Source organism: Numida meleagris, chromosome Z, assembly GCF_002078875.1.
Source record: "Numida meleagris isolate 19003 breed g44 Domestic line chromosome Z, NumMel1.0, whole genome shotgun sequence".
Lineage (NCBI taxonomy): Eukaryota > Metazoa > Chordata > Aves > Galliformes > Numididae > Numida > Numida meleagris.
The window spans coordinates 45,204,523-45,226,539 of record NC_034438.1 but is presented as its reverse complement, the minus strand read 5'-3'; the positions used below and the strand labels follow the sequence as shown (position 1 = coordinate 45,226,539).

At 35.6% G+C, this 22,017-nt stretch overlaps 1 protein-coding gene across 1 annotated transcript in view; it reads left to right on the top strand.

Moving 5' to 3' along the window:
• ADAMTS19 (ADAM metallopeptidase with thrombospondin type 1 motif 19) overlaps positions 1-18,110 on the top strand; it is a 161,603-nt gene extending 143,493 nt beyond the window's left edge. Inside the window, exons 22-23 of the mRNA XM_021381171.1 lie at positions 13,732-13,909; positions 16,847-18,110. Of these exons, the coding sequence (XP_021236846.1) occupies positions 13,732-13,909; positions 16,847-16,998 (330 nt within the window). The 3' untranslated portion in view covers positions 16,999-18,110. The remainder of the gene's footprint in view (positions 1-13,731; positions 13,910-16,846) is intronic.

Here is a 22,017-nt window from a genome sequence, read left to right as displayed (position 1 = left end):
TCTGGAGAGAAACAGGAGTCAAATACAGAATCTGTCATAATGATCCACATGGTTGGGCTGTATTTTGCTTTGGCTGTTGTCTGAAGAAGATAAAAAGGGGATCAAAGGTGGATCTGATAATTTTTTCTAGTGAAATTAAAGGACATCTGAAGCCACTGCTCGTTTTTTACATCAGTCTCAGAATTCTTGTCTTATTTCAGATTGTTTGTTTAAGATAGTATATACAGTGCCCTCTAGACAGTGGGTGGGAGGGAGATAATGTCTCCAGCTGTTGAGGGGAGACAGAATAAAACCAACAGTTGACAGAGAGATCTCTGAGTTGAATGGTACAAAAAGCAGCTGTTAGTGATGATGATTGCTTCTTTTTTGTCCTGACCAAATAACATGTAATAATATGAAAAAGGAAAAAAAACAAATTCACTTTTTGCCAGTTGTTAAACCACATGGGATATTCAACCTTTAAACTGTGTACTTAAACATTTAAACAATTCCTAAATTTCCATAGCAAGTAACTGATTTCTTCTCCTTTAATTAAAAATATGGAGTTTGGATATTATTAATGTTGTAGTTTCACTGACAAGGTTGTTAGCATTGGTTTTATTCTTTAGATCCCGGACCGAAATTGTTAGCTTTTTCAGATTCTGGGAATGGAACAGTATTGGCTGCAAGTCAATATATGACACTATTAATAGATTTACATACAAAGAGAATATGTGACTTCATGAAATAATTGAAGTCAAAATAATATTAGCATCATGTTAATAATGTTCGTATTGACTTAATTATACAGTAAGTTTCCAGTAAGCGAGGTATGTCTTTGTGTCAGAAATGAAGTGTGAGCAAATCTTATGGAAGATGCAATATAATGAAATCAGAGTGGGGAGATTTTTGTTCATTTCTAACCAATTCTGTAATATTAACATAATTTGTTTTAGATAGATAGGTTTTTTTATAGATCAGTCAAGTGAACTGTAGTATTTTGCCTAGAATAAATGAAATGTAATGTTAGTTTCTCGAAAAACAAATTAAGACCACCCTTTGTAATAGCCAAAAAGCAGATAGAACTGGAAAAGGATTTAAAAGTAGACATTGCCCTTTTTGAACATGCATGAAGTCACACATAAATGAGAAATCCTGGTATTTGTACCACCCTTAGATCTTTTGGGACATCTTTGCTATTTTTCTGTTATTGCTGCTGTAAGACTCTTTACAGTAAACTACAAGAATGGTAGATTGGAACCAAAAGGTAATTATAGACAGAAGTTGTACTAACTTCAGAAATGCATTATCAGTAAGCAGTGCTATATAAAAAAAAAATTAAAATTGTGGTACATCAGTCATTTGCATCAAAATCAGAGCTGTGCTAGGCAAGAACAAACAAGGAAAAAAAAAGGGGGTGTACAGCCCATGATGAAAGATGTTTGTAAACCTCTCAGACAAGGGACATGGTAGAGGGAGAAATGGCTAATCAAAAAGAAAACCATGAAAAGCAATTAAAATCCACCTGATTTCAGCTAATCTTTTTTCCTCTATGCATCCTAGGATATTCTCAAGGGGAAGGTACCTCCTTTACACATTTGTTTTTAACATCTCCTTCAATTAACAAGGGAGTGCCCATAGCAAGCCTCCTCGGACTACAAGAGGTGGTATAAAGTAAAACAAAGGGGAACAGATGAGGAAAAAAAGAGCCCACTTGGTAGCTAGCAGTGGATGCTTGTAAGATGGCAGAACATAGCAGATGCAAATAGAGGCTCAAATAGAGGTTTATGCAGTCACAGTCTCACTGCATGATGTACAGCATGCTACAGGATGCTATATGAAAGTTGTATGGGGAAAGAGGAGGTTCGCTTTCATTGATACTGTTGTTGCCTGTTAAATCTCAGAGAAAGAAAATGTTAACAATGCTAGTAGAAGTGATGAAAATACTGCTAGAGTAGATAACTGAGAACTTTATATATAAATGTCATTTTCTTCCTTTTACACCCATCAATATTTCAAAATTAAATATTGTTAGTATGAACATTGAATCTTTGGGCAGCTTAACAAATTTTCTGGGCTATCATTCCAGCCACATCTTCTATGGTTCAATCAACAAGCTTGAAACCACTGCCTTAAGTGAACAAGTGAAGAATTTGCCTTACTGAGTGTTTGTCACTTCCACAAAAATGACAGAAATGATTACTATACTCTAGCTTACTGGTGAAAGACATATATGATATCATCAAAGCAAACTCTTATTTCTATTGAAATCAAGATATTTTTTGTGTCAGTTGGCATGAATTTTATGAAACTTAACACTGTGTAGTGTTTGTCTTAAGTTAAATAGGCTATAGATATCCGTGCTGTACACAAATAGATAATCTCTTTGCCATTTTCTGTTGTTGACAACTAACTTTCTTTTACATTCTGTAACTACCTTCTATATTGACAGCTTATCAAGCTATTCATTGAATTAGTAGATTTGGCAATCTGACCTTGCCAAATATGAATGATTGGTGTAAGAGATATTTTAGTGGTGTACTAGATTCAGAGTATCCACCAGTCTTTGTGGTTTGACCCATTTCTTTGAATATAAATGACTGTGTTTGAAGAAATTGTTCTTCCCACAGCTTCAGTGGAAGGTGATAATGTGGGTGTTTGGCTTTCTGAAAATGGCTGCTATCACATGTTAGCATGAATTGCTCTTTTTACCTGTGGTGAATAGAAAGCCAGAAATCGAGAGACCAGAAATAGGATAACATGCCGATTTTCAAAATGCTTTTTATCCATGAGTATTTGTGAAATTTTTTAAAAGTTCTTTAACTGTACACAATAAGATAAAAAAGCAAATATCTAAAATGTTAAGAATATTTTTCAAATAGTCTTTAAAATTTAAAAGAAAAAAGATTTCATCTCCCAAAAATTTAGCTGAAATGTTTGCATCCGAAGTCATATGAGTTACTGTCCACTGGGTAAGTTCTTAGAATGTCTTTTTTTGACCAACAAAAAGCTTCCTTGAAATTGTACAGGGTGATACAAAGGTATAACTTGAGGGAGAAAGTTTAGTTGAACCATTAAAAAACATGACATTTACCCAAGATCTTCACACAGATAAAATAATACGTGCACATTTACATTGCATGATTAAGCTTTGATACTGAAGTTGAGGATTATCCTCAAGGAGAAAATATGGAATCAAAGTGAGGCCTGTTTTTAAAAAATACATTAGCTATAATTATTAGAGTTAGAAGTGCAAATAGGATGCCTTTGAGTAATGGTTAAGTATTTCGATTACAGTGTGGGTAGCAGGAACCCTTTTTCCTGTGCTGAGGTTAGCTCAGTGCCCTCTCTCTCTTGTGATCTCTCAGAGAAAAGAAGACTAGGCAAAATAAACAAGTTTATAGCTGAAAAGAGATGTATCATGCATCTATAAAACAGAAAGAGCATAGTTTTCCATCATCCTCTTGCCACAATCTGCAGTCTTCCAAACCTTTGTACCACAGACTAGATCAGGCCAAATATCAATTCTCAAACTTTTCCGGTTGTGAGACTTATAGCTTTACTTATAGCCAGACTTATAGTATTACTGCTGCGAGGGACCTAAATATGTACACATATACATATAAACATATATTTAGATAAAGAATAATGTACCTGGGAATTGCTGAACAGAAGCAGTATCCTGTATCCATGACTTAATTGTGTGGTCTCCCAGAAATGCCAGCTCAGTTTTGTTAAGAGCTCCTGGGATCTTTACACAATGAGTCTTCTGGAAGGCTGATCCAGAATTCATCAAGTATATAAATTGTATTTGACCAGGGAAATTTTTACTCTAACACTTTGCTACACATCTGTTTCAATGCAGAACATCATAACCCAACTAGCAGGATGTATATTCTAGAGATCTCTACTGAATGACAAAAATTAACAACAAGCATCCCTCCTGTGCCTGTGTCCTAGCTCTAATTCTCCCTCAGCTTGGACTGAGAAGATTATTCTATACAAAATTTTATAAGATAGGGACTACAGAGTCCATCAGAATTTTACAGGTTCCCCAGGAGCTATGCTGAATTTATGTGCAAGTATGTTATGAGGAAATGAACTAAAGGAACGGAGAAGTAATGTGGGCCTTGAGGGTCAAGGATGGGTATGGGAAAAACAAAAATACCAACTTCTATTTCCTTTTCTTAGACTTTCATTTAACTGAAATGACTATATTGCCTAAGTATACACCATTCCACTTAAGAATCTCCAATCATGTTACAATGACTGATGATATACCTGAGGCTAAGGTGTAAAGAAGTAGATATTATCTCAGTATACAACGGGAAAACACTGCAGTTTATCTAGCATTTCGTGGCTCGTCCCAAATTTGGGGAACAGTGCTCCCTGACATTTTCAACTGCAAGTTTTTTTTATATTTTCAGTGTAAGCTTTTGCTGCATGTTCATTACCTTGTTTTCTGTCACAGTCGTCTTTCTTGCTTTTGCTTGGTGATACATATTGCACAAATCATATAATTGCTCTGTTCATGATGATGCCTAGATTTTTTTTTTTTTGATAGCTGACAAATCATTCCAAAGGTGTCAATGTGTGCAGGAAAATTCAGTTACTCAGTCCAGTACTGAGACTTAGCCCAGTAGGCATTCTTTTGCCTTGTGTATCTCCATCTCTAAGATCATCTCTGTCCTTCCAGATGTTTTCATCAGCATCTCTGTCTGTATTGTCTGCCAAAGTGTAACTCATTTAGCTTTTTGACTTGGATTCTGCTAGCATTTATGTAATCCTTCTGCTCTTGTGGGATCTAGATGATTTCAGTGTGTTGGAAAACTTTTTTCTTTCATGCATTTTTCATCCTATCTTTCATAAGTTAATGTAGATAATACTGTCAGGTGTTCATGCTTGAGATAAACTTGATCCTTTATGCAGTTCTTGTTTTGCTGCAAAAATATTTATTATTGTTTCTTGTTTGTTACTTTGTTTTATTCTATATGATTCTCACTTTTTACTGTTTTGTAATAACCTCTTGTTATACACAATTTGAAATTATTTTTACTATTTGTAATTTTTAAATACTGGAAGAAAGATTTACTTTTCTGTATTATCTTTCAGGATGTTATTCACAGAATTACATTTAATGTCCAGAGTTCCCTCATGTAATCTTGCTACAAGTATCTCCACTAAAGCTGACATAGAACAGAGTTCAAACAAGAGTAGTGATCATTCTTCGATGAATTTATCAAAGGATCACAACAACTAAGATTGATTAACATTGTCTGTTTCCTGGCTTTCTGATAGTTCTTTAATGACATTCATACCTTTGGATGACCTCATAATACATAATAAAATTGTTTCATTTTACTACAATTATCCTATTAATATAGAATTTTCTGGAGATCCATTTTCTTGCATTGATTGCATCTAGACACCGTGAAGAGAAAATTAATGAGGTCTTGCTCATAATTTTAAGTAATATTCTACTTCATTTTCCTTGTTTCTCTTTTATATTTTTTTATTATTTTTTTGTTTTGATTGTGGTTGTTTTGTTGTTATTTCATAAGTAATGACCTGTATGTGAGATCATAGTATTTTAGACAAAATAACCTTAAGGTTCAGTTTTCTCTTAAACAGACACAATTAGTTTATTTGTTTTTCTCTGAATATCTTTCACATCCATTTGACTTAATTACTTGCTAACACTTAAGATCTTCATGATTTAAAATTTGGTAAATATACTGAATGGAAATAAAGTCATTGTTAAGGAAGAGCTATTTCATTTACTTTTAGTATTACTGGAATAAAAATGTGAGTGCTGTATGTCATGATTCCATTTATAGTCAAATACTTAATTTTATGTGATACAAAACAGCCTTTGACATATATTTCTTTAATTTCTGAAAGTTAAATATATAAACCATGGAAATTTTGGAAAGAAAAGTGTTTCATGGAGATTTTTCTTCTCCTGTGACTTTTTATTTATGTTCTTAGTGGGTTCTTTGAATTGTCATTTCATTAGAAATGCCATAACCATTTAACTAAATATATATCCTGATGAGCTGTGATTTTCCCTGGAAGGATTACTATACAGCAGTTTTGTGATATATGCTAATATCAAATTATATATTCAAAGACTAATTTCTCAAAGTGTTTTTAAGGATTTGTTTTCATTCATCCAAAACAACATAGACCTATTAAAAAAAAAAGAAAGGTAATTATGATGTCTTCAAAACTAACTGCTACCATATTATCGTATTCTTCTTTTCTTATTTGATAGTTATAATCAATAGAAAGTAATCTTCTGTGAAAATACAATTTAGTGAATTCTCACATGTGAAAATGTTAGGTATTATTATGTCTTACTTACCAGTAAGCACTAGTGGCAGTGCTACATACAGAATGCTACAGAAAGGAATTTTTACCAAGTGTGGGCAGTATAATATTGAATCTAAGTATCAGCCCTCTTAAGCAGTTATGAACTGCATTTTTATCACATGGCTCTAACAAATAATTGGCTCCTTCCAGTTTCTTTTCTGACACCCTTTAGAAATAACATAAAGCTTTAGACAAGCATATCGTATCTCTAGAATTGTAAAAATATTAGAAACAATATACAAGCATTGTAGAAGGGCTCATGATTAAAGATGTTTGCTCTGTTGACTGGATAGTAAAGATCCTAAATAATGGTTAGCTTTTACTTCCCTCATCTCTGAATATCGCAACCATCGCAGATCTATTTTATTACCAAAAAAATTAAGTTGAATATTTAGTTTCAGATTTGTATGTATATTGCCTTTAAAAAAAGCATGAAGAAGAAATATAGTTTACAAAACTGGGAAAATAAAAATTGAGTCTTCATATGACTCAGAAACCTATAGGTGTATAAACTGTGATGGTCTTCAGTTGATTTTGAGAGTATTTGTCATGACTAAGGAGAGATACATGTTTAAGCTGGGCAGCTTTACTTGAAATTACAAACAAACAAATAAAAACAACAGTCTGTTGTTTCTGTGGATCAGGATTTCAGGTTATCATACACTGAACTTTTGCAATTTTAAGCGGAAACTTAGTGTTCATTATGAATATTTCAGGAACTTTTAAGTTAGCATTTTTAGAAGAATAATAAATTAGTGATCAGAATTCTGTGCAGAAAAGGAAAGTCTACATGATAAAGAGTTTTAAGTCAGTAAAGAATTGATGAGAAAAAAAATACCCTTTCAATTTGCTCTTTTCTTGGTTTCAAAGAGATCCAAAACTATCTAATAGTCCATGTTAAAAATTCCTTATCTTTCAAGAGATTTTTCCTTCCACATCCAAGGGTCTTCTACATATCCTTATATAACCAGTAAGTACATTGCAGTATAAATCTCCCCCAAGCATGAGATCATATGTCCCACCAGTACTCTTCATCTCACAGGAGGTGGTGCGTCCTACTGTTACCCAGTCTCTAAGTTCACCCCTCAAAACACTGTGTAGGATTTTGTGAATTAACCCAACACTGCAAATCTCAAGGAGGAATGTCAGCAGGCTTCCTGTCTTGACAAAATTATTACTCTCACTGAAATACTCAAGCTTATTCAAGCTTACCCAGTCAAGCAGTGGGAGACTGTACCTAGTTCATCCAAAAAAAAAAAAAAAAAAAAGAGCAGGAAACTGAACCTGGGTCTCCATGTGGACAAATAATATACTATTTCTGAGTTAAGTCCAGTATGGCTGTTAAGATTGACACCTGTCAAGTCCCACTATTAATTCAGAGTAAATTATTAATGCTGGTCTACAGCATAGATTGTTGATAGAGAAACTTCTGTATGCCATCCTATTAAAAATGACTTTTTTTTTTGTCATTTCTGTAGTAATCATGTAAAGCCAAATTCCATGCAATTTTCCACAGTCAAATCTTAATTGTAAACTGTCAGCTGCTTTTTGTCTTGTTACCAAGGGCAGTTTCTCATCTTCCACCAAACAGCATAGGTAATCCCCATGTGAAGCTAACAATGACTAAAAAAATAGAGAAGAGAAAGCTAGCTCCAGGTTCCTGAGACTAGATGATGAGGACTTCCTCTTCATGAGGCCTGTCTCTAGTCCACCTTGTCAAAGGTGGGCTGGGGCTGTCTATCTTCCTTTCAAATCTCATGTCTTTTGAACAGTTACCCAATACTGATCAATAAGCAAGAAAGCATTTGGAAGAAAGAGAAAGGGAAAAAAAAGAAGAAGCAGAGAAAGTGAGAAAGAGAGAGACAGAGAAAGAAAGAAAAAGAAAAAGAAATAAGGAGAACTAAAACTTCCTAAACTTAGGAGACCCACAGCAGATTTTTTTTCAGCACAAGTTCTGAATTTTAAATTTGGCATTCACAGACTGAGGTATTGGGTGTGTCAGAAATGAGAGAGGCAGAAAGACCTTCCTGGAAATTATGCATAGAAGAACTCAAACTTAGTATTATATTTAAAACTACTAGTCTCTTTTTTGGGTTAGTCTCACTACTCACAAATAGTCTCATAAAAAAAATGTCTAAGTAAATTACAGATTATTTACTTTATTTAGTAACCTTTAAGAATAAGAATATACAAAAAGAATAAGAATATACAAAAAGGTTGTGAGCATGATAGAAAATACAAATCCTGTTGCTAGTATTTAATTGCTTGCTATCCTTGTTTCACACTTACTTTATTAAAAGGTTGAAGCTACTTGAATGATGGAACTGATGAACCTGTGCATATATGACTAGGAATGCTCTGCTAATAATTTCCAGTCGAACTCATCATTGAGTTTTCTTACGAGCACATCCCTCTCCACTTTTAATGCTACTTAGACTTGTAAAACCTTTTATTGAACAATCCACTTTTTCTTGAATGTAAATTGTCCAAGTCAATTCTGTTAATATGGCCACAGATTGGATTTTTCATTGTGGATTGTATCAGCCTTTGCAGTGATTGCCTGTTGTCTTGGCAGAAGGATGCATTTTTGCCATTACAGTCTGACAATTTTTCCCTTAATTTAGGAATTCCTACTTCTTTCAAAGGCCAGCTGGAAGCAGCCAAGGCATTACAGCACCTTCCTCAGCTGTTGGCCATGGGAATATGTATCCTCTCCAGAATATATATCTTTGGCAGGGAAAAGAAAGAAGGAATCTTGGGTAACTGGTGTGCATGCCAAGTGTAACGATTGTTGTATTTAACACCTAGATTTCAGTCCTTGAAATTATGTCTAAAAGAAGTTCTAAAAGTAGGACAAAATTCAAATAGTGTGGGTAAATCTTATTTGAAAGAAAAAAACCCTTTTCTTTCTTAAAAACAAACAAACAAACAAAAAAAAACCCTCTTAACTATATTTAGCCAAGATTTTTTTGTAATCTTTAACAGGAATGTTTTACATGTCTTGCTGCTTGAATGGTTTTACAGTACTTTTAGGACTATGTCCAAAATGAACAGATTAACAGCCACATAAAAAAACCCTCTGGCTGCATATTAGAACATTTAGTCTAAACCTACAAACACAGTTGTCCTACAGGAATTTTTGCTCATCAGCTACATAGCCTTAAGGTGTAGGTCATCTAAACAGTCAAAATAAAAATATAATTAACCACCACAAAAATAAATAAAGTATAGCATGTGCAAGTGTGTATTTGGGAGGTGTAGGTGAAGAGCTATAGAAAAACATTCTCTCTTCACTCATCCTAAAAGATGTGGCTTGAAATTAACCTGAGATCTACTGAATCTATGAAAGTTCATACAGATTGATTTGGAGTTGGCATTTTCTGAAAATTTTATTTAAATAAACTTTACATTTTTTGTACTCATTTATATGCAATACATATGTATGTGGAAAAATCAGTATTGACAGATGGACTACATTATGATTTAATTTACAGCTTAGAATGTGAAAGTGAAAATATTGCTGTAAACTGAAAATCTTGTTAGAGTTTTAAGCTCAGAAACTCTACAGAACCTATGCAGCTTTGACTACGTACTAGATGTTCTAACTAAAATGTGATACTTGCATATCCAGTGAGCTCTATTTCCCTCAAGCTGAGCATTTTCAGTGAGAAAAATCCAGAAGTGAGGTAAGGTTAGGAGACATTTGTGTATGGAGTTCAAAAGTAAAGATACATATGTAATGAAGTGAGTTTCACAGTTAGGGTCAGAGCTGTTGCTCTGCACTGCATCTAGCTGGTTTGCAGAAATTGAGACATCTTCTGGAGAAATTGGAATGAGTCTATACACTTGCAGAGTCAAAAAGAAGAATGTTGTGGATATGTTTTGTCCTCCAGTATTTAGTGGCTGCTCTTGGTTGTGCAAGCAGTTGGCTGTTGTGTATGTAGCACAAACTCAGGTGTATGACCAGTTCATGGAGACAAGTAGAAATCTCTCTGTCCCACGTCACTAGCAAATTCCACTGCTAAATGCCATACCTGAGGTATGTTTTCCCTAATTTTATACAAATAATATGGGATATCTGAAAATTTTCATTTTATTTTCAGGTGCTTTTAAAATGACTAAAACAGTTCATTTGCTCTGTTTGTATCTACTCCATGTTTAAATTTTGCTAGAAGGTATTATATTTCATACTACTTTGAATGTGACATAATATAGCAAAGGTAAATTGATTTTTTTCTAATATTTTTTTCTGGCATCCAGTGAGTAGAATTCTAATTCTGAACTCCGACACCACTGCTGCTAATGATGATGTGTGACGAGGGTAAAGCACAGCCTGGTTATAAGATGGAGTTTAAAACACTAGCGGTTTTGGGGAAAAGCCTTCTTACTCATAAACTTATCAGGCTGGCTTTTAATGTTTTAGATGGCAAATCAATGTGGTAGCCCTGCCTCTTCACAGTTTTCCCTGAACATCTTTCCAGACTTAATTAAATTTCTCATTTTTATAAGATAGCAATAAATACAAAGCTAGAATTTAGTACATTTCTATGAAAAGTAGGTAAAAGAAGAGGAAAAGGGGAGGAAAAGAGGAAGAAAATAATTTGTTTCTTGCTTTGCAAATACTGTCTATCTTTACTGAAACCTATAATTTTATTACACTACAGAGTCATTTTCCTGTTCTAAAATTTGTATGATAACAAGTAGGTCATGTAACATGGAAATTAATTGTGTGGAAGATGCATACATCTTTGCATGAAAACTACATTGTAATGCTTCATAGAGCTCTTTGAAATATCTCACAAAGGTTCCATCATTAAGGAGATGTTAATTTGCCCCTTAAGCTTTTAAAACCAAATTTTTGCTTGTCTGTATAGAAATGAAGGGCCTACACAGTGATTACCTGAGAGGGATCTGTTTGCTTGTTGTGATTGTCTCAGTGGCAGTAAAAGGTTTCAGACCAGTGCCCATTTGATAGAGATAAGATTTGGCTGCTGGCAGAGTGCTCTCTGCATGGGCACCTTCACAAGGAGGCACTGTTATGCACTGTCAGTTAGCAGATAAACCACCTCACTTCCTGTCAGTACTCCAGATGGCAAGGTTGCACTTGCTCATTTTAGGATAAACAAAAATAAGGGCAGATAGATTATTTTTAAGAGATCATATGTACCAGGTCCATCTTCCTGTCTTCCATCTCTGTAGGTAATAAAAGATGCATACATATTTTAATTTCACAAACTAGCTCTGGTTTTTTAAAAGGAAAATGTTTTATTGAAGAGAAGGAATACAATACTCTGTGCAAAATTACCCTAAATTTTGTGATAGTCTTTAAAGAGTCATTACACCTTCTTCTTACCTTCATTTCTAGGTTTGTCTTTTTTTTTTTTTTTTAAGTTTACTATTCCATTGTCTCACATGCCAGTCTACTACAACAATCTAAGGAGAAACCTCTCTGAACTTATGGAGAGAGGAATCTAACCAGTGGCTGGAATTTTATCAAGATTAAGATAAGTGTTCTGGCCACAGCAGGTGATTTAATTTGGGTATCTATGTGTGTAATACTACATATATAATGTTTGCCATTGTAGAAGGTCATAGTCTTTTTAGCTGCACAGGAAAATAGTAGATAATTCAAGAAAATAAATTCTGTCTGAGTCTTTTTCTCACACAATTAAAAAGCAGCCTACTAAACTAAAAGTTGATGAGTCTTCTCTTTAGGGACAGCTACAGTACTAGCTGGATTTCCTCCTGTAATCAGTATATTCGTTCATTTGTTAAATCATGGTTGCTACTGAACAGACAACTGTGTATTCCTAATTGAATGTCTTTGTAAGCCTTGAACCACACAGGCAATATCTGATTAACTTTGTAAATAATTGTAATAACTTTACTGACTTTGTGGAGTTTCTCCTGATGTACAACATTGAAAAGCAAAATCAAGTCCACTTACTGCATCTATAGAGTGCCAGCGTTTAATTTAATCTGTTTACAAGATGAAGTGTTGCTTTGGACCTTGTTAATACTTTCTGAAAACACCATATAAGTATATATCCCTGTTTCTTTTGCCACTTTAGGAGTGAAACGTGAGTCTAACCCCTCTTAAGCCACCTATTTCCTATTTGGAATGTGTAAATCTTTCCTTCTACCAACATTGCTTGCAAATACACACAGATGGTGAAAGGAATGGATAAAAACCCCTTTACTGCTTCCTACACTCAAAATCTATTCTTCTTCTGGGGGCTTGGTAAACTCTACTTTTCTATCTCCATCTTGAGAGGGAGGGTGGTTGGAAAGGCACTGTTGTTACAGGACGTGCTCCTTGTCTTTTTCCCTTATTTCAATACTTTTCCAGCTGCTTCATGAAGTCTCCAAAGGAAATATTTTATGAATATTTAATTATTATTTTTTAAAGAATAAAGTGTTTCCAGGATTATATGGGTATTGATGTATAAGTTGTCAGCCAGTGCTTACACCATTCATTGCAAGAAATTGATTAATACTTGAAGATGATCTGTTATGAAAGTCTCCATAACTGAATGAAATTTGAGATATGAGTCAAAATCGGTAGCACATAGGAGCAAATTGCAGCTCTTTTCTTTTTTTCTTCAATGTATTTGTAGTCAAATGCAACTGAACGTATGCAAGTGGACAAACAATACTTTGTGTGCTGTGAAGTTTTGTTCATATTTTGAAGTCGGGGAAAAGGTATAACTTGTTTGTTTGGGACAAGTTTTGTATGTGTTTGTAAAGCATTACCCAGCTTATCATTCTATCTTGCTATGTTACTGCAATAAAAGTAGGACATTATGATTGTTACAGTACTTGGCTGTTTTCTTGCTTCATTCACTGTGGAAACAAGCAGGGAAGGGTGATTAAAAGCTAGGTGTAGTGTCTCACTGATTGCATGCGTTTTATTTGTGGGACGTGAAAACAATGAAGTGGGAAGTAAAGGCAGGAGAAGGAGGCAAACATTCTGCTCAGTGGAAAGAGCACTAATGCATTGGCAGAGGGAATAACGGGTTATTTCAAGATGCTTCTCTCTGTCAGCATTCTGTTCCATCACTCTCACCTCCATTCTAACAATAAACTAGAAAACAAATAAAGGAGAAAACACTTTATTCTGTCATGCAGGTTGCTACATTTCAGTTTCAACACTGACTCTGCAAAATGGATTTTGGCAGACACAGTGTGAAGGAATTGGTCTTTCAGTGGTACTGCCATTTGTTTATGTTTTTTAATGTATTTTTGTTAAGGTAATTGAATGGAAGGTAGAAATCTCAGATTGCAGTAACAGCCATTGGCTTCAGCTGGACTGCCATTTCACTTCATGTTTTGCAGGCAAAAATACCTTTACAACGAATGTCTGTCTTCTGTGTGTTTCAGTGCTCTGTTACCTGTGGCAAAGGAATGCAGTCCCGAGTCATTCAATGCATGCACAAGATTACAGGAAGGCATGGCAATGAATGTTTTTCCTCAGAAAAGCCTGCTGCCTACAGACCCTGTCATCTCCACCCCTGCAATGAGAAAATTAATGTTAACACAATAACATCACCCAGGTTAGGTAAGCAGCCAAAATGACACATTCTTACTGGAAATTTGGTTTTATGTTTTTTTCTCCATAGAGCAATGATGAATTTAAAACAGGACCGGGACTCAGGAAATGCAAATTCTACGTGGAGACTTCTTTCTCTGCCTCACTTTTCCACTGTGTGTATGAGAGGTTGTACCTCAGGATGGTAAAGAGTTTTATTATCCAGGGAAGGATTATGTTAAGAGACTGCATGATATCATGGAATCAAAACATCCTACATGAAATTAAGTTTATTTTAGGGCTAAGGATTTGTTTCTTTTTCCACTAAATTTTGTCAAACATTTCTAAAGTAGGAATATCCCTGGTTTTCTCTTTAAAAGCTCTGCACATCATGTTTTCATTATATTTGTCAGATAAGAGGCATTGTTCCTCAATACAAATTTTTCTTTCTACTTGTCTTTAGTACAGATTTCTATAATCTGTGACTAATGCAATAAAACATATGAAAGAAAACTGCTAACAGGAAGAGATTTACTGTTCCAGGAGAAACTGATGTCTCTGTTGGTCTCAATTATTTTACTGCATAATCTGATCTGTTGATTATTTTAATTGTCATTTACTGGTGAGGTGTTGATGGTGGTCTTACCATTAGCTCCCTACAATGTTCACCTTCTTCTTGAGCATGACTGGGACATTATTCAAAAGCTTTCTGTAGGACAGCATACCCTTTCCAGATTATTTTCCAGAGCCCTTGTTAAGATAAACTCTCCTGTCAAATAGATTACTTCTGCATGGAAAGCAAGTCTAACATTTCAGGCTGAGTGTAATTGTTCCTTTGAGTGAGGAAACGGTATTTCTCTTTGAAGCTTTTAACCTGTAAACAATTCTGTGCAGTGGTCATTGTTTCAGTTTGCTTGATGAGATGACAGCTGTTGCTTACAGAACTTCCCTCAACAATTTCACTGTTGTAAAGCTGCCCTTCATACTTTGTTCAACAGATCCCAAAGAAGAGGCCAGCTCCCCAACACTGACACTCCCCATCCAGTAAAGTACAAGAAACTTTGTTTCACAGAGTAAAATGAACCACTAAGTTTCACAGAAAAAGAATGCAGCCTGAGATAGATTAGAATTAGACTTAATGTGAAATTCACAAAACAAAAGGACTATGTTGTCCTTGTAGAATGGGTTATAGGAATTATTCGTAATCTACTAGTCCACTTCATGCAGCAGGAGTCCAAATTCAGTCCACTGGAAACATTAAGATCTCCAAAATCATAAGCCAAAGTTTCACTTAAATATATTGATCATTTTGTCATCCACTTTGTTTCCTATCATGCCACATGGATCCTCTGGATCTGAGGGTAGGGCTGCTGGAAGTCAATGTGGGTTACACCACCTGTCTCTATTCAGCTTTAAATATACTCCCACTTTCACGTTGACTTCTATTAAAACGATTGACTTTTTTTTTTCAGTTCAGTATTTATATTGATTATAGTATGATGTGTGCTTTTTGTGCCTTATATTTCCTTGGTTTCCTATACTAATTGCATGGATGCACTATAGTTGGAATAACTCAGTGTATAAATTTACGAATTTGTTATATGATTGCCATTATAAAAGGCCTTAGTAAGTGAAACAAATATGTGAAGTAAAAGAAGACTTCAAAAGGAAGAAGACAATATATGTGAAATATGACTATTTTTGAACAACTAGAAGAATGAACAGGTGCCTGCATCTGAATGTTAATGATTGCTAGAGAGGACCATATAATTTTAGCATCAATGAGAATCAGTAGAATAAATCAGACAATGGCTTTTCAGGCTAATATGATGTCCTTGTTAGTTTAGAATGTTTCAGAGGAAGAATTTGGTGGCTAGGGATTCACAGTTGAAAAGCAGTAATATGGAGATCACTCCAAAAGTAATGCCTCCTATTTATTTCCATGGAAACTACAACAGATGCAGAGAGCACAATAACACTATTTGATAAAGCAAATACTCAGATACAAAACAGTAACACCATTAGCTGTGTATTTTCACCAGCAATTAAGAAAAAATTGAATTTGTGTGAAGAGGAGAGATAAAGTTCAGAAATTTAAGAAAAACACAAAAGGAGATAATTGGGCCTGGACAATATATTTACCAGTAAATCAAGTCTCATTGATTCCATGCAGCAAATCTCATATTCCTAGATAAAACATTTTATTAAAAGGGACTTGCTAACTGCCTTCAACTCTCTACACTTACAAGAGTACCTTGCTGTGTGGTATCTATAGTACTAAAGCTAGCAAGATAATTTTGTTCTTTCCCTTTCAACAAAGTAGGCAGAGAAGTTCTATCAGATGTTTTACTTACAAAGAAAGATTAGGTAAAACGTTGTGTAGTTTTGTTCAATTTCTGTTCACTGACAACATGACACAAAGTGTTCATTTCTTGAGGAAAAGCTGAATACGGAAACAAGCAACAGCCTCCATACTTTAATTCTTGCTTTTCCTTACCTGCCTCTGATGAAAGCATTTCCCCATGTAGGTTTCACTGGGAACCACATTCTGTTATAATTAGAGCTGAGGCTTCTAACGGTAATGTTCACCTGAGCACAGCTTCAGCCAGAGCTGGCTCTGCAGTCTCCTAATGGCCTTGGACCCATCCTCAGTAGAGCTGGGCTTGCCTATGTGTGGGGCAGAAATTTGCCTTAACTCTCTCGTGAGAAGGCAGCTGCATGACATGAAACCAGTCATTTTCAGTGTGACTTGACTTAATCCAATTTATAAATTGAACTGGCCCTAAAATATCTACTGTTGAAAATATTGAAAGCAAGAGGATTTGCGGTCATTCTTTTCTGAAAAACTAAATCTGTCCTCCTTTCCCACCCATGGATACACCTCTGGTGTCCTGGTCATCTTTGTTACCTGATTCTTCACAATAAACCTACTGATTATGTGTATTTTTTGTTGTTGTTGTTTCACAGCTGCTTTAACATTCAAGTGCCTGGGAGACCAGTGGCCCGTGTACTGCAGAGTGATACGAGAGAAGAACCTGTGTCAAGACATGAGGTGGTACCAGCGCTGCTGTGAGACATGCAGGGACTTCTATGCACAGAAGATGCAACAAAGGAGTTGACCTCTGTCAGGCTGACTGGCTCTCAGCTCTTTGCGATCTTGTTATTTATAAGCGCACACAGATGTACACACACACGCGCGTACGCATACACACACATGCACGCTTCTTCAGACCAAATAGTATGATTACATATAATTTAATCAAATTTAATTTATTTTTTCCTGCCAGACATCCTTAATTGTTTTGGTTAGAAAGCCAACTTGTTTTATCCTCTTGAGGTTTTCATAATTAATTTTTATATGAACAATTTGGGATACATTTATCAGATTTTTTTAAAGAATAGTAACTAGTATTTTAAATGTTTATTTTCAATAGGGTCATCTCTCTGTTGCCAAAAGAAGCCCCCATGTTATCTTGAATTTATTTTAATTTAGCTGAATAGTTTTGTTGTATATGGAAATAAAACCTTTTTTAATTTTATTATATTTTTGGCATTCAGAGTCAGAATGATCTTCTGTTTTGCAACAGATGTTGAGGTGAGTAAGCTAACGTTATTGAACAGGTTATTACAGAATGTATTGTGAAATCAGTTCATTTGATTTAGAATCATACTGTTGGGGATAATCTACTGTAACTTATAACCTATTGTAAACAAGAAAATTAAAATAGAGAAGTAGGAATTTTGATCATTCTCATGGACATGTACTTGAACACAAGTATTGAATCAATGAAACACTGTAGAGATTTACACTGAATCACTGTTGCACTGTTTGAGGTAGCGTAGAGAAATGCAGTCCTAGACATTGTACCATCCTATGAATCCATGTCTGTACTGTTTAGCATGTCACTTGATTTTAAACATTTAGAAACAAAAGACCCATGCCCCCCTATACCTTTGTGTGTCCTCTTGCAGATTTACAAATGGAAGAGTCCTTCCTCCTGCCACTTTTATGAATTAATCTGTTAAACATTTTCAGTTCTCTGTCAAAGATTTAGAAAATAGCTTTGTAATACTACTTTAGTTTTATCTTTGTTTTATGAAAAAGTCTTTATAAAAATAAAATGTTTTGCAGTTTTGTGAAACGTTATGAAACAGCTAAAATTTTCCTTATGAGAAAATACTGTACATGATTCACATGATTTTTACATTTTCAATAAAAAGTAAGGCTTTCTTTTGTTATTTGCATTTTTGTGGGTTTTGGCATCCATGTGTGGTCACAGAATCCGTTGAGCCCTGCATAGCAGCAGGTACAGCTGCAGTAATCTCTGCAGCACATGCCTCCACCCTCCTGAGTTAGGCATCGTTCTACAGCTGCAGGCAGACGTGCTGGTCCATGATCCTGATGCATGAAGAGCTGAATCTAGCAGAGGGATATTTGGTGAAGAAGTTATCTCAGGTGAATTCTGTAACCACTGAAGGGCAGGTTCTCTGCTTCTGTTTTGCAACAGAAACCATTAGCCATGCTCGGAAAATACATAGGAGTGCAAACTCTGAAGGCAAGACAGCTGGAGAAATGAGTCTGAAAGGAGTCACAAGGCATGGTTAGTAATTCTCATAACAGTTTAGGTCTTCTTAGAGACTGCAGGTAGGAGAACTACACACCTGCACTGAATTAACTGTAGCTTTGCAGTAGGCTTCACTGGGCATCAGACCTCTCTTTGGCAACTATGGTGTGTTATATTAAAAGAATTGTTTGATTTAAATTATATATTTTTGGGTTTTGAGAAGTCAAAAAGCAATGAAAAATTATGGAAAAAATTATGGAAAAAAATTATGGAAAAATTCATGGAATGTGAAATTATGTGTTGTGTAATTAAATAGATGCAGTGTGTTTCAATGTACAGACAGTTCAGTTGCTGTTGGCGTTAACTACTCAGTGTCCCTGACACAAATTTAGAATTTAATTAACAGAATTGTTGAAGTTGGTAGGCAAAAAACCACCAGATCAGGCTGTCCAGGCCTCCATCCAACCTGGCCTTGAACACCTCCAGCGATGAGGCATCCACAACTTCTCTGGGCAGCCTTCTCTGGTCCTCCCAGTGGGGCTCAGGTCAGCAACAGCCTTCTGAACTAGGGGAAGGCCCACTTAATTTTTGGAGCTTACCCCCCCCCCGGCAACAATCCCTCTGCATTCATATGTTTTTCTTCTGGCCTTATGAGTGAATTTCAATCAGTCACAGTTATCTGGCAAGTAGAGCTGAAAATGCACCCTGTTTCCCAGGGCCTAGTGAAATCCCACTTGCACCCTGTTGGCTGGTACACAGTGGGGATGCTTTGTCTCAGTTACATGCTCATTAGCTGTGATACAGTAGTTACCATTTCTTACACCTTTCCTTAATCAAAAGAATACCAGAATTATAATTGCATTATCAGTTATTCTGAAGGCTATTTGCTGTTTTGTTCTGCAGTATGTTTTTTGGTTTTCTTGGTTTAATTTCTAGGGTTTGGGTTTAATTTTGCTGGGGAGTTTTCATTCTATTTTTTTTTTATTATTATATTGATATCTGAGTGACAACTAAGCAATAATTTGTTGAATACAAAAAATGTATTAGAATAGTTTCATACATGAGGAGACTAACATAAACGCTAAAGTATGACAGTTCAAACATAAACAGAAAATTAAGAGCTCTCAAAAACAAGTTGGAGATCTCTGTAGACAAGATGCTCAAATTTATAGTAAAGAAGACTTGGAATAATTCAAAGCAGGAAGCCAGCTAGGGACCACCTGATGACACAAGTATGAAAGGGACACCAAGGGATGATAAAGCCATAAAGAAAAGTTCGTTTCCTGCTGAAACACTATATAAACACTATATAGATTCTTACACATGGCACAGTACTTACAGCAGGAATACTGCAGAAGCTGGATGGAGCTGAAGGAAATGGTGGAGAGTCTAGCTGGAGGCCTGTGTCTAGTTCTATTCCCCAGGAGTTGGTACTGGGTCCAGTCTTGTTCAACGTCTTCAGCACTTCACACAGATGGTCAAGAGGCCCTGAGTCTTATTTTCAGAAGAGGCAGTGTCAGAAGATTTGACAAGAAATTAGACACATTAAGGGATGAGAAGCCAATAAACAGATGGCCTAGGAGGAGACTCTCTATTACAAAAAATAATTGTGTTTTCTGGGAGACTAAAAGGAGAATGAACTGCAGGAGGCAGCCAGTTATGCACACTGCTACTAAATCATAGAATCATATAATCACCAAGGTTGGAAAAGACCTACAGGATCATCCAGTCCAACTGTCCACCTATTGCCAGTAGTACTCACTAAACCATGTCCCTCAACACAGCGTCTAATCGCTCCTTGAACACCTCCAGGGACAGTGACTCCACCACCTCTCTGGGCAGCCCATTCCAGCGCCTGACCACTGTTCTGGAGAAGCCGTATTTCCTGACGTCCAACTTGAATCTCCCCTGGCGCAACTTGAGGCCATTCCCTCTAGTCCTAAATAGTGTCTCTTCTTCTCATTCACAGACACAGTGAGAGATCCTGGACTTGGGGTACCTCCAGCCCAATCATTCCTCTTTTATGTTTTTAGATCACATTTATGAAGAAGTAGCTATATGTAAATTCCCACAGATGCACATCCAGAACGCATTCCCACATCCTATATGCTACAGTATCACATAAAAATCCTGTCTGCAGTAATAATCTGGAAAGGGCATGCATGTTCATGCAAAAAGACATGGCTATCCACACCCAGGTATTGCAGAACACTTATTATTTCTGTCTTAGTTGTACAGAGGGAAAGATGGGACTACATGTTGCAGTATGTCTGGGAGTAACTTCATGGTAGTCATTACAGGTATGCTGTAAAGGTGTGATACAGAGTTGCAGGGCTTCATTACACTGGGGGCACAGAATCTCTAAATTCAGCAGCACTTTCCCCAGGAGAGTCTTCCTGGAAACGCGGCCATTACTGCCTCTTTTGTGGCTGCTCACAAATACTCCATTTCTACTTTAAAATCAACAAAATATTTTTTTTTTTTATCAGATGTGCTGCCAAATAATTGTCAATACATATGCATAAGAAAAAATCACAAACTTTCTATATGGATAAAAAAGGGTTTTAACACATATGTATATCAAATTAGTCATTTATTACATTTGGACCTCACATAAGTAACATAAAAAAGTAGTCTACCAGTTTAATTTTCTTTTAAAACAACAGAAATCTTATATAAAGAAAATGGATTAATTCTCTGCTCTAAGTACAAAGATAAAATTTTCATTATGCCCTAATTCCCAGCACTTAATTTGATCCAAAATAGGTTTTTCAAACAATGTGCTTTCACAAACCTATCCTATGTGGCATTATCGTTAAAAAAAAACATGAAGTAAGTCTTAAAAAATGCAAAAATTTAAAAAGATTTTTTTTAAAAGCTTAAATATGAAGCAGCTATTTTTGCTGTTTTTAAATAATGACCATGATTAGAAGGAGAATTTCACTAGCCAGAAGTCAAAAGAGCTTCTTACTTCTAAAATGCTGAAGAAAATGCAAAATCTCAAAATAAAACAGTGGAAGTTAAGGGACTGACTCTGTGCCATTCAAGTCAGTAAGAGTTTTTCCATTCACTTGAACAAGAGTAGTCAATCACTTGAAAACTTCTGTTATCAATTACTTGAAATAAACAGGCATTTCCCAAAGTCAGGAGGAACTTACTGTCAAAGAAATTCCTGCAAGAAGTGTGTGTCATAGTTGCTGTGGAAAATGGTACTGACCTGCACAGTACTGCAAAGCCTCCCAGTGCTGCCACAGGGGAGGAAAACCAGCTTTGTGCTGGGAGCTGTTTCTCATTTTCTGAGAAAGAGCTTGCTTTGAAGTGCTGTAAGCTTGAAATTTTTGGCAGGTCACTTGAAGAAGAGCTGGTGTCTCATGTATCTACTGACTGATATTTGGTTAGCTTTAATGAGAACATTCGTTCCTATTAAAACAGACCTTGAATTTGATAACTAAAGCTAGGAACACAGAGAAACAAGTCCTGTCTGTTCTGCCACTTCTGAACAACCTTTTATCATTGGTAGATTATATAAGTGAGCCTGACACCAAACGGGGGTCAGATACAGTTTCAGGAGAC